Below are 13,179 nucleotides of genomic sequence, written 5' to 3' on the forward strand. Positions count from 1 at the left end.
CCACAATAAGAAGGTACGAATGTTCTGCTTGTGTCCTTTTCTGGTACCTCATTGAAGTCAGCAAAATCCTGTGATGGACCTCTTTGTAAAATATGCACCACCTTTCTGTAGAGAGCTGACTGCTCTCCAAAAATACATTCCAGCTGGCGTAGAAAGCGTCTGCTGCGCTCAAACGCCTGCTGTTCCGCCAGCTAAAGTGACACATTAAGAACAGCATCACATTTGTACCATGAAACTTTATGATAGTGTGATATATATGTGCATGCATATGAAAGTATTGTTAATTCTCCTCTACCAGGCCGCATTCTCTGGCTTGATCTGGATGCAGGAAAGCAGCAAAATCTTGAAGCAGTTCAGGCCAGTCGTTCAGCACAGGCTTGAGTCTCGTCAGCAGCTCTACTGATGTGTGACTTTCTGGATTTTTCTCAAACTCAGACAGAACACACAGGAACTCGTCCACCTTCCCAGGCACCATCTGCAGCACCTCATACACCTGGAGACACACAGGCAGTTCTAGGACATTTCAGACTGAATATGGACCTGTAAAATCTGACAGGCAAAAATGCTATGCGATTAAAATGTGTGTACATGTAAATATTATACAGGCCCATCTAAATATTACGTACCTTCTCCAGGTAAGCTTGGGCAAAGGCAACATCTTTAGCGTCTCTGTAGGGATCATCATCAGGTGCATCAAAAGGGGTTTCCACAGCCGTCTCCTCAGTGCGGGTACCATGGGCATCTTGTGAGTGTCACATTTATTCAGTTTAGAATAACAGGAACATTTGCACATCAATTAGCATTTCTGTAAATGGTCCCACGGTTACTATTAACACTATTATTTCAGCTACAGAATGTGCTGAATTCACAATAACATCTTGTTACTGGTCTACTCCTATTTAATGACTGCACTGACCTGAAGGTTGATGGTTTGATTTAACAGCATCGGGTATTCCTTCCTTTGCGGATCTCGTCTTTGTGGCCAGATGTGAAAATGTATCCATGGTTTCCTGGTGTTTACAATGAAAAGGTAACGCCTATTTTTAGAATTTATAAGTTTTTGCAATGTAATATTTTATGACAAAGAAAAACATTCTTATTATTACTATTTTATTTATGTGCCGACATTTTACTATTTTGGTGATTACTATCAGATATGATGCTTAAAAGTTTTAATATAAAACAAAATACATAATATAATAGAGAGAGAGAGAGCTTTGTGAGATTTACAAAATTAGTATTCAGTGCAATATCATGAAAAAAAAGCAAAAATGATCTGACCTGAAGTTTATTGTTAGCTCCACCTGTTTCCTCCTCCCTAGTCTGCCTACTGCTTACATGTCTTTCTTTTGCTTTCTGCTCCTCTACTTTCTCTCCCCTGCCCAAAACCATCTCCATGTCAGCATCTTCCCCGTCGATGCTGGGCGTTGGGCTCCCAGAGGATTCAGAGAGTGTGAGAAACGGCTCTCTCGAATCCTTCTCACCACACTCTTCTACCTCATTCTCAACTCCATCATCATTATTCAGCTCTTCTTCTGCTAATGCAGTTTCTTGTAAGCACTCATTAGGAGTATCTTGAATGGAGGACATTTGTGGTGGCGCTCCTTGTGGCCTATCAGCCCTTTGGTAATTGTCTGGAGTTCTCTGTTGCTTTCTGGGTTTGACCTCTGTGCTATTCGGAGATGATGAGTGTTTTAAGGTTTGATGGCCAAAGCTACTGCTTGCAAACACATAGCCTGGAGGAAGGAGAAGAAACCGATTGAGAGGTTTTTGACATACTTGAGCTGGACCACTAGAGTCCCTCTGTATAAGTTTAAGCAGTGTGCCACAATGTTGATTAATTCCACAGCGCTGATCTTTAGCCAATGGAGTGTTCATCTTCATGATGGGGGTGGGAACTATTACAGTGTTGGGTACTGGAGGCGGTTGAAGAGTAATGATGAGGTTTGACCCTCTTGGAGTGGCTGGTTCAATGTTAGAGGCAACTAATTGCGCAGCTTGGTTTACAGTTATATGCCCTGAAGGACAGGAACTCAGCTCTGGTTTCATAGCAGCAGGTAAAGTGATGATTACGCCCCCCTGGGTTGCACCAACTTGAGCTCTCATTGGTGTTTCTAAAGCATTTTTCACAGGAACAGCCCTTGTAGAGATCAGTTCTGGTGCGACCGGAGCGATCGGTAAAGTGACAACTGCACCATCTTGTTTTCGTCCCACAGGAGACACGTTTGACACACTGGAAAGTATGACTGCTCTTTCTACAGGCCCATTCATAGCTGCATTTCCAGGCAAGCATGGATTCGGATTTGGCCTCAGAACCGGTGCAAGAATAGTAGGGTGGGAAAGTGATGGACTTGAAACTGTAACAGCTTTTGGTAAAAGTTTTGGAAACTGGTTGAGAACCACCTCTAGCTCCTCAGCTAATGGGGGAGGTTTTAAAGGCGTGATGGATTTAGAAGTTTTCTTTTTTTTCTTTTTGCAGAGACTCTGAGGTGAAGGTACAAGTGTCTTAGCAAGGTCCTCAGGAAGGCTGGGAGGGTAACATGTGCCAGGAGAGAAGCTATAGTCTGGTCCAGGACATGGAGACTCAGTAGTCTGTGAGCTTCCAGATGGTTGGTTAAATATTCTGACATGCTCATAAATACACTTAAGGTTTTTCTACAGGAGAGAAAGTTTACAAATTACATGTAAATCACATTTTCACCACTTGGTAGATACAGAAATTGAAGAACATAAGAATTATAGGCAGTTATACCAAGAGCCAATCAGGCATGACACTCTTTTCTCTCTCCACTGGGGGGCGCTGGTCACAAGGACTCACCCTCTGACAGGCCAAGGGCATGGAGAGGCATTTCCCCGCCAAAAAGTATGCCTGAAAAATGTGAAGAAAAAAACCTAATGCTGGTACAGTCATATTCCATTGTGGGTGAAATATTTACCCATTGAGATTTTGCAAAGGGTCACGGATTCACTTGCTGCGTCCCAATTCCCAGTTCTCTTTTTGTGAAGGAAAAGTACATACTTTTGAGTGTGTAGCAGAAGAGCATACAAGGTTTTGGGACATGCTACTTCATCATCTTTAAAGGATGCACTGTTGCATAGTACATGCATCCTGCCACTGTTTAAACTGCCCAGTCAATCATCTTGCCACAGTTAAAATCCTCCACATTCAATTTAATTTAATTTCCTACAGTATCAGAAAGAATTGTAGTCGCACTTTGATCTGCCATTCGTGAGTCTTTAATGCTCTAGAGACTCTCCTCATGTGTTTGCAATTTAAATATAATGATGCATTTAAAAGTTAATGACCAAATGTATCATTTATCAATTTCACAATGCTGCTGCAGGTGAAATATAACGTGGGTAACACTGAATAAATATCTTTAAGTCAGGTTAAATACTGATAATTAAACACTTAGGCCCCTTAATCTAAACCTCTCTACTTAACCGTCGACTCCCACATCCGTCATGTTTGTAGTTTTTTTAACACTTTTTATCTGCGTTTGTATTTCTAATCGAATCCTCATCCAACTCACAATGGGTTGTGGGCAATATCAGCCGTTGGAGTGCTCGTCAAAATGAACTTCGACCGGAAATAGTAGGCCATCCGGGTATCTTTGGAATACTCTTTTCAATATACTATGATTTGGGCCATACTAATTCTATTTTCGAATACTATTTAGGATATATAATGAATTTGAATTGCATATACATATACTAATGTTTACAATTGGATACACTTCTGTGTGTGTGTCTGATCAGTGTAAAATTCTATCTTGAAATGTGGTGACATATGTAATTGTGCAATAAATATGCATATTGCAAATAATGTATGTTTTACTTAAGTCAAACATTTTTGTTTTATACATGCACAGTATGTGTAGTAGTCATAGTCTGACCAATACATTCAAGTCCTGAAAAAAGTGAGCCTACATAAAAAGCATCATCATTTGAACTGCGGCACTGCTTAAAACAGACTCTGAAGAATGCTGAAGCACACCATCACAATGTCAGACTAATTCCTATATGTTCATTCACTCACCTTGATGACATTGGGAAAGGGCTTATGACATACATCACGGATGTGTAATTTCAAACTGACAAAGCTCCTAGTAGCAAGCAGATAGCGACAAGTCATCTGCAGTGGGTGTAGGGTACTTATTAAGTGCTTATGACCTAGAACAATAAGACTGATGACAGAGAGATCATCAGTAAACAGTGTTGACTGAATAACTTTTTAAAAAATGTATTAAGATTCAGGTTAATTTGTGAGTATAGTACCAATCTTCTGCTGAAGTAAACTGTCCTTTGAATCTAGAAGGGCGCAGCTGGATTGAAGGAAGCAGCTCTGGGTAGAGAAACACTGGTCGAGTCACCATCAACCAGGCCAAAAAAGCAGGAAACTTACATCCTACACAATTAAACATGCAAACAGAGATTAAAAAGATTAACGTTAGAAAGTTTCCATTTACAATTGGCAAACAAGTGTGAAACAGTGTGTTTTTGTTTCTCAATTACTACTACAACCAGACGGTGAGTACAAGTAAGACTTATTTAACTGTAGTTTAATGGCTTTCAGACATATATGTGAGAGTATACAAAAGCAACCAAATTTAGATAAATTACCAGGGAAACGTGGCCTCGGAACTGTAGGGTCCCTCTTGGGTGACTGATCTAGTTCCTCCAGTAGAGAAATAGCACCCTGAAGGTTGCAGGATCTGAAGATGCTGGTAAAGCCGTGCTTTGCCGGACTGCAAGTCTGCTCTCCACGCTGGGCAAACACCTGCAGCTCCAACTGAGCAAGCACAATAGAAAAGAGAGAAAATTATAGATGATAAACTGTATATCTGGGTATGTTTCTGAAATATGTGTGTACATCTCACCAAGAACTGTCTGCTTGTTGAAGCCTCTGTCTCCAGACCCTTGACTGAGCTGCTCAACATGTTCACCTGTGTGAGAAGCTGCACATGCTGCAGGACAAACAAAAAATCCAGTGAAAAACCCATGAATAAAAACTCCCAAATTTCTCCTTAAAGACATAAAGAATCATTTTAAAGAGTCAAAGGAGAAACTTTTAATCGTTTATTAGTTGCACTTAAAATTGACCAGATGAAAGCATCAATCTTTCTAGACCTGCTGGATCTGCTGCTGTAGCTGTAGCTTCTGAGCTGTGTTCAGGGTCAAGGATGTCATGCGGCTGGAAGGGCGTTGAGGGCAGGCTGGAGGTACAGACACTCCTTTACTCTTCAACAGAGCCTTCCTTTTCCTCACAGCCGCCAGCTGCTCCCGTACTGTACGATACCGCTGCTTCAAGACATCTGCTAACGGATCCTCATACCTTCACACAACAAACATTTCAACTCAAAATGCAATTGCATATCAGTTGTGTCATCTAAGTATATGATGAGGTGCTTGTGAAACTGAGGATGGACATACTGAATATTCTTCAGAATGCCAGGCAGCTCCTGCACAGGACTCTCCTCTTCCTCTTTTTCCTCATCTTCTTCATGTCCTTCTTCTTCCTGACCCCCTAAGTCATCCTGAAACTACAGTTAATGGAGAAAGAGTTTAGCACAGAAAACTAAAAACAGATGCATGTTATGTTTTATTTCTGGATTCTCTTTTAATAGATTATTACATCAAACGTAATAAATCAAAATGGATATCTAATCATTTGAATTTATAAAACTGTAACAATTGAATAGTTTAATAATTTTAATTATTATTCTAAGAATAATAGTGCCCTATGAATTGTTTTATTTTTTTTATAAATTCTGTTAGTGTCTGTTTTATGGATTCTGTTTTATGATTGAATTCAAATGTATTAAACATAAAAAATGAAACTAATAGTATAAAACTTACTAAATGCAACTACTAAATGCACAGCAATTTAATTATTTACATTTGAGTTACAATTATTTACATATTAAAATTGTCACACAGAATAAGCAGAATTTATATTTAAAAAGCATGGCGTTCACTAGTCCATATTAGTAATTTAATCAAGTTTATAGCCCTACTTTATAACAACAAATTTTGACACTTTCCATGTTATACAGTAAAAATCTATTTTTTAAGATTGGATTCTGCGATTCCGTCTGCGTTTTCCGTATTGTAGAAAACATTGGGCCTTTTCGATCAGGCAACTGATGATTAGTTTTGAAAACATCCTTGCACATCCACAGATGCACATCCTTAGTTATAAGAGTAATTCAAATCCTTACTGTGTCAAACAGTTCCTCCATCAAGTCATTCACTTCCTTTTCTGTGTAACAAAGGAAAGAAGGTGCTTAATATCAAACTAGCACAAATGATCTGCCAATCATTTCTCTCAAATTAACTTACTGGTGATGCGCACTGCCTTGTCATTCCTATAGTCTTCCACATCAGGCTCATCAATTTCAGCCAGAAAATTGTACTCGGGGTCATCTTCATCATCACCCTCCTCTGACAAAGGAGAATAGGAGCGTTTTTGAGAAACACATCTAAGAAAGCACATGCATGTTTAATATTAGGGCCTGTCCGTACCTTCATTCTCCATATCTGAAGTCATGAGGCCCTGCAGCCAATGCGTCCATTCTCTGTCCTCGGGGGCGGAGCCAAACTCATACATGTCTGGAGTGATGTCAGGAGCACGTAGCTCCGCCTCCAGCCGGTCCAGAGGGACGTCTCTCAGTGGTCGTTTGGATCGCGTTCGAAAAGAAATCAGGTTCTCCTCTCCATTTGCGCTACTGAGACTCTAATGCCAAATAGATAGAATTCCGTTTCACGAAATATTAAAAATAATTTAAAATGAGAACTTTCTATTCATCAAAGATTCAAGATTCAAAGATTCAAAATGTATCACGGTTTTCATAAAAATACTGAACTGTTTTCGAAAATTCATAATAATAAGAAATGTTTTGTTTTTCTGAGCAGCAAATCATCATATTAGAAATATTTCTAAAGGATCATGTGACACTGAAGACTGTAGTAATGATGCTGAAAATTCAGCTTTGCCATCACAGGAACAATTACATTTCAAAGTACTGTATATTAAAATATAAAAAATGTATTTAAAAAAAAGTCATGACATGGGCGGACGTTTTATTTTTTTAAATGTTCTTTGTGGTTCATTAATAATAATGTTTTTGTACAATATACTGTATATGTGCAGAAAAAAATATTTTTCAACCTTTAACCCTTTGAAATTATCCATTTTTAAAGGGACCGTTCCTTTAAGGCAGGGGTCTCAAACTCGTGGCCTGCAGAGTGATATTTTGTGGCCTCCCACTTGACATCAAAGTTTAGTGTCACATTGTTCTGAAAAAAAATTGTTCTGAGTTGGGACTAATAATTTATTTGACGCAAATTAATGCAAATATTGTTCGCAAATAGTCCCAAATTGATTATTTCCCAACTAGAATTAGGCCTAGAATTTCATTCAGTGTTCTGTTTGACCTGGTTATGGCCTTGCTTTGGATTAGTCTATTATTTTAAATAAAAATAAAAACATTTATTATTTCAGTATTACTTAATGATTTAATTTCTATAGGGTATATTGAAGAAAAAAACAGAAAAAAACGAGTAGGCAAGAGAAGCCTATATGAACCATTCATGTTCAGACAGGAATGTTCAAATTCAGAGGAACAGTTCATGTTTAGAAGAAACATTCATGTTGAAGAACTGTTAATAATAAAGATTGAGAAGATTGGATCAGTTGTGGTCTTGTTTTTTTTTTGTGTGGAATACTTAATGCAGCCCAGCCTGACCCAGAGTTTATCTCCCACAGCCCCCATGTGAATTGAGTTTGAGACCCCTGCTTTAAGACTTGCCAGTACAATACAGTTTACTGCTTAATTTTTCAAATGGTATAACTGTCCATGTCTTGCTCTGGAGGAAGTCATATGCAATTGTATTTGCCTGTGTGACACATATTCCGCAATATCAAAACTATTTTGGAGCTTGATTAAATAAATGCTTTGTTTATAACGAGGAGGATGTTTTAAGCTATGAAACTTGTAGTATGTTTCAATGGTATATCTCAATATATGTCAAAAGATTTGATTTATCATGTCATGACCATAGATTGTATAAAACATGAACCCTTTAAATTATAATGCTTCAAAATATTACTGTATTTTTGATCAGATAAACAAAGCCTTGGTGAGTAAGAGACTTCTTTAGTAAGAGAAAATCTTACCAACCCCACAAAGTTCTGAATGGTAGTGTATATAAACTTTTTATATTTTATAAACAATTCAGTAAATTGTTCTAATTGAGGAATAGTATGCATGAGATAAATAAAATAATTAAAAACACATGGTTTGATCATTTGTTTGCTATTACATTCAATGTGACTTAAATGTCCAAATACCTCTGGGTTCTACTGTAAATAGAAATGTGACAAAGCTAATATAGTAAGATATATTAGTTTAGTAATTTAATTGACAGCATGTTAAATTAATATGGTAATTACATTTTTATTTTTGTTTGACAATCAACCCACTGAACAAAATAAACAAACAGCAGGAGAAGTGAGATGCACCTGATATGACTCCATGCAGTCAGGGCCGATGGCCAGCTCCTCATCTACCGCATGGAGTTTCTCTAAGAAGCTGCACTCTGGTGGGGCCCTGGAGGGGGCCGGTGGTGGTGGGGGAGGCCCCATTGGGGTGACAGCTACTGTCAGGTGTCTGGATCTATTCTGTAAAAATGGGTAAAAATGTGTTTTGTGTATAGTAATTTGTGAGTTTTTTATGAGTTTTAAAAGATATTTTAATATCTGCTTCTTGCATTAAACATTTTGAATTATTTTTAAGAAATTCAGCAGAGCTTCTTAAAGGATATAGATAAATTAATACTTTTATTCAGCAAGGGCACATTAAATGTATGCAAAGTGACAGTAAAGACATTTATAATGTTATAAATTATTTCAATTTGAAATGAATGCTCTTCATTTCATAAAAAATAAATAAAGATAAATAATTTAAAAAACTGCAAAAATGTATCATGGTGTAGAGATTTGTTTTTCAACTGATCATATTAAGAAATTTTTCTTGAGTGGTGAATTTTTTGATTGATTTTTGAAGAATTATGTGACTGAAGAGTAATGGCTGCTAAAAAATTCAAATAACATAAATAAATTTCATTTCACAATATGGCTGTTTTACTGTATTTTTGATTAAATAAATGCAGCCTTCATGAACATAATAGACTTCTTTCAAAAACATCAAAAAATCTTTGCTGACCCCAAACTTTTGAATGGTTTGTTTTTAACTAAATGCTTCAAATACATATTTTCTATTTTTTTTTTCTTCTATAACATGGTTATCTACAGAGTCTTACCACTCTGGAGCTGCTGGCTCTGTCCTCCTCATGTTCAGAGTGTGATCTGTGAAGGCTCACTCGAATGCCCCGTGGAGAAGATGAATTCTCAAAGTCACTTTCCAGAAGAGTCTACCATGCACACAAACAAACAAACAAACACAGTCTATACAAATCCATTATGACAAAAAATATCAAATGACATTTCAAAATCTTTTTTTCCAACCTCCTCAGCTGTCTCATCCTCCTCCTCTTCATCAGGCCGATATTCTTCATCAGAGGAGTCTTCATCTTCTAAAGGAATATCCACAAACTGAGGTCCCTTCTGTAAATGCAAAACACCATTTAATACTATATTCTGCATATTACAGCCTGGTCCTGTTCTTGCACATGATTTCTTGCTGGGTACCTTCACCTCTGATGGCTTCTTAATTGGTGAAATGTTCCAAGCAGGAATGACCTATAAAAACATCAAAAACAAATAATTGCATTTGAATTTATTAATGTTTTATGTCTCAGGTTTGTGAACATTTTCCATGCTAAATGTCAACTGTAAAATAAATACAGCAAAATGAAAATAGATAACTGTAAATATGCAGCAGTGTAATGCATGCAACTTTACAGTTCCTGTACAATCGAAGCAACTTACAACTCCTCTCTCCACAACCTCTTTCAGTTTAGAACGAGTCATCTTGGGTTCCTGAGAGACAGAGACAAATGAGTGAGATTAAAGGCATCATATGATGCTTTTCTTTTATTTGCGTAATGTATCTGTTTGTGCATGTATTCGACCTGCAAAATAACAAAACTCTCCTACAATATTCTCCTACAAAGGAAATTATTTTATCTAACAGAGAACACTGATCCTGATCTGCCTAAAACACCTTGTTCAAAATCCAGATATTACGTCTTTCAAAGATCCAGGTCACAATGTGAAAAATTTGCCTTATACCCATCCAAAGGCATACGCAAAAGAAAGAAGAAGAGGTCTCTCCCTTTTAGGAAGGAGGGGCTTTGTAAAAATAAGCACGTTTCAGACAGACCAGGAATAGAGGAGCTACAATAATGTACAGTATGCACATTAGTATGAACAATAATGTGTTAACCTATTATTTTACACCCAATAATCAAAATAAAACATTTTTAAAATAGTATATCATGACCTCTTAAAAAAACTGGCAATTACGTTTTTAGCGGAGCAGTTGATTACAAAGCATTTATACTCACAAACACAGGAATGGGTTCAGTTTCACTAATAGCTGCTTTCATCATGGCCACAACATGCTCATTGGTAATCACTTCCTGCAAATGGACAGTAAAGATACAAATTCAAAGAGATTATGAAAGGCTTCTGTGCCTGAAGACATTTTGCTAACTAGCGTTTTTAATAAACACTCCACACTCACATGAATGATACTACGAACGTTTGCAGAGGTCAAGTTATGTTGCCGAGATTTATTTTCCAGTTCTCTATCCAGGTTTTGGTCAATCTCGACCTCAGAATGGATTTCATCCTCGACTTTCTTTTGCTGAGTTTCTACTTCACCGCCTGTGTCTCTTTTCCTTCTCAAACCTTTCTTTCTGCCCAGCGCACGGGTTCCACAGTGTTCCTTATCTGAAAAAGAGCAGTTTTGAACAAACAAAAGAATGGTTTTGCAGGATCGACTGATATTGTTTTATCTATAGCAGGGTTTCCTAAACAGGGATTTGCAATTTCCTGGGGGTTTGTAAATTGATGAAAGATTAATAATTAATTAAATACCCCCCCCCCAAAAAAAAAAAAAAGTTTTGAGCTCTAAGTTTAACACCCTTTAGAAATTATTTATTTTAACATACGCATAATTTACATTTTTGTAGACAAAAGTTTACAGCATTTCACCAATTCACCAATATTCTGCCAAAATAAAAGATTGAGACTTTATAATATTTAAAAAGCCCAAGGGTTAGAACATTTAAAAGTGAAAAAGTAAACATAAATATTAATGTTTTAACTTATGCTGTCAAATAAAATTATTATTATAATGATAATCAAATTTTATTTTACAGTACAATTGTAATTTAAACAAATGTTAAATTTTTATCAAAGTAATCAGTTTATAAAATAATAATAATAAATAAATAAATAAAAACTGACCAAATGACCAACCAAGTCAAAAATCTACACATTTGTACTGTTTTATCATGTGTACTGGTATATCGCCCACCTCTACTCTTTACGATCAACTGCTTTTAAGACATGCACCCCATGTCAATATATGTATGAATATATCACTAATGAGGACAGTCCTTCGTGAACTCACCAAACGTCATGCTTAAGGTCTTCACAACGTCATCTTCAGGCTTCTGGGTACATCCAGCATGATGTTCTTTACCTGACAGCATTAACACAAATGTTTCAGATTACCCATACACACTTTGACTGTGTATCTGGAACGTTTGTATCTGAAATGTATCAGATTACCCATACACACTTTGATACCACTATAATCATTAACATCATGTTATTTAGACCGGGAATAGCACAATATTACCATAGTAGAACTGCTACTGTCTGTAGTACTTTTCAGTTAGTAGTAGTGCATTCAAATATGAATATATGAAAACATAAGAATGTGCAAGAGGGATAACTACTTTGTATTTGGCAGCAATTTATTTTTATTGTAGTTATCTTTATTTTTATTTTTAGCTATTTATTATTTTCACCACCACTTCAACGCACATCTAGGCAGTATCTGATATCCTAGTCAGCATTTGGGCACTATAAGACAAAACTGCTGCCCAGGTAGGTTATCCCTATATTTGGACATGTCTTACTGGCACTGTCAGATTGTGGGCTGGATGCTCTGATGGTATGGAAGTGTCTGCATGATCCTGTATCCGTAACATCTCTGCTCCCAGGAACTCCCCCCGGCTCTTCCACTCTCGGCACTTTACAATGCGAAAGCCCAGTTTTCCTGTTATATAATCTCCGTTTTCGGGTTTGATCCATTTTACAATGCCATATTCACACCTGTCGGGACAAAATACCATCCATATAGAATATCAAATAAGGATACAGAAGGACACTTGTTTCTTAATAACACTCAAGTCTTACTTGTTATTTTTATGTGTTTTATCCTATAAATATTTGTTTTGGCATCTAATTTGTTCGAACTCCCATCCTTTATTTTAAGTTTAAGTGGTAACGTTAGCAGCTTTTCTGCACTACTAGTTGTTTGAAACAGGAACGTTACCTCCATTTTAAAATGTCATATCAGCAAAACATCCCGCAAGTCATATTTAATCTCGCTGCAAGTGGTTTTTTATAGAACCATGATGAAAATGTCTAATATTTTATACACACCCGCCAACATACTCTACATCAGCGATGCGATGACAAGATACACAACAAAAGCGCGTCACTTCCGGTCCACGGATCGGATATTATTCAATGTGAAAATAAAAGTCTTTGTTTTCAACAACTGGGGTTTCATGAATTTAATGAAAAGCTATTAAGTAATTAACAAATAAAATTAAAAATAAATAAACAATTTTCAATTAAAAACAATAAAAAACTACTACACACATAAAATAAATACTGCCTAAAGATGTGTTTTTTTTATATTCATTGAAGTTGCCAAACCTTTTTAGACACAAAAAATAAATGGTAAAATGTGTACACTAGTTTTAACAAATATTGAAAATAATACTTTCAAAAACAGTCCAATAATGGCACCCGCTGAGTTTCGGTGGGCTGCTCAAACAGTGTAATTTATATGGAAAGTGCCACAACATTACACTTTTCTGGGGGATTAAAACTACAGTTACAGAGTTACTTATAGATGTCTTATGTTTAAACTAATAACAGTTCTTTATTGCCATTAATTGTTACATTTA

General features: G+C 36.6%; 1 protein-coding gene across 3 annotated transcripts in view; it reads right to left on the reverse strand.

Annotated features, from left to right (window-relative positions):
* The window catches only part of gon4la (gon-4 like a), a 17,043-nt gene extending 4,295 nt beyond the window's left edge, over window positions 1–12,748 (reverse strand). The window contains exons 1-25 of one of the 3 annotated variants that reach the window (XM_067425874.1): window positions 12,647–12,748; window positions 12,118–12,313; window positions 11,604–11,675; window positions 10,710–10,918; window positions 10,531–10,605; window positions 9,953–10,003; window positions 9,719–9,763; window positions 9,530–9,628; window positions 9,325–9,435; window positions 8,525–8,683; window positions 6,526–6,736; window positions 6,343–6,444; window positions 6,222–6,262; window positions 5,434–5,543; window positions 5,131–5,335; window positions 4,881–4,967; window positions 4,624–4,792; window positions 4,279–4,408; window positions 4,040–4,187; window positions 2,753–2,869; window positions 1,282–2,655; window positions 917–1,010; window positions 627–742; window positions 296–493; window positions 48–191 (exon numbers count right to left, since the gene is read on the reverse strand). In XM_067425874.1, coding sequence (XP_067281975.1) covers window positions 48–191; window positions 296–493; window positions 627–742; window positions 917–1,010; window positions 1,282–2,655; window positions 2,753–2,869; window positions 4,040–4,187; window positions 4,279–4,408; window positions 4,624–4,792; window positions 4,881–4,967; window positions 5,131–5,335; window positions 5,434–5,543; window positions 6,222–6,262; window positions 6,343–6,444; window positions 6,526–6,736; window positions 8,525–8,683; window positions 9,325–9,435; window positions 9,530–9,628; window positions 9,719–9,763; window positions 9,953–10,003; window positions 10,531–10,605; window positions 10,710–10,918; window positions 11,604–11,675; window positions 12,118–12,292 — 4,242 coding nt within the window. In that variant the 5' untranslated portion in view covers window positions 12,293–12,313; window positions 12,647–12,748. Of the gene's footprint in view, window positions 1–47; window positions 192–295; window positions 494–626; window positions 743–916; window positions 1,011–1,281; window positions 2,656–2,752; window positions 2,870–4,039; window positions 4,188–4,278; window positions 4,409–4,623; window positions 4,793–4,880; window positions 4,968–5,130; window positions 5,336–5,433; window positions 5,544–6,221; window positions 6,263–6,342; window positions 6,445–6,525; window positions 6,737–8,524; window positions 8,684–9,324; window positions 9,436–9,529; window positions 9,629–9,712; window positions 9,764–9,952; window positions 10,004–10,530; window positions 10,606–10,709; window positions 10,919–11,603; window positions 11,676–12,117; window positions 12,314–12,536 lie in introns of all 3 variants that reach the window. The other 2 variants (XM_067425872.1, XM_067425873.1) reach the window with 2 other exon arrangements.
* Window positions 12,749–13,179: the final 431 nt, after the last annotated feature.

This window comes from Pseudorasbora parva, chromosome 19 (genome assembly GCF_024679245.1).
Source record: "Pseudorasbora parva isolate DD20220531a chromosome 19, ASM2467924v1, whole genome shotgun sequence".
Lineage (NCBI taxonomy): Eukaryota > Metazoa > Chordata > Actinopteri > Cypriniformes > Gobionidae > Pseudorasbora > Pseudorasbora parva.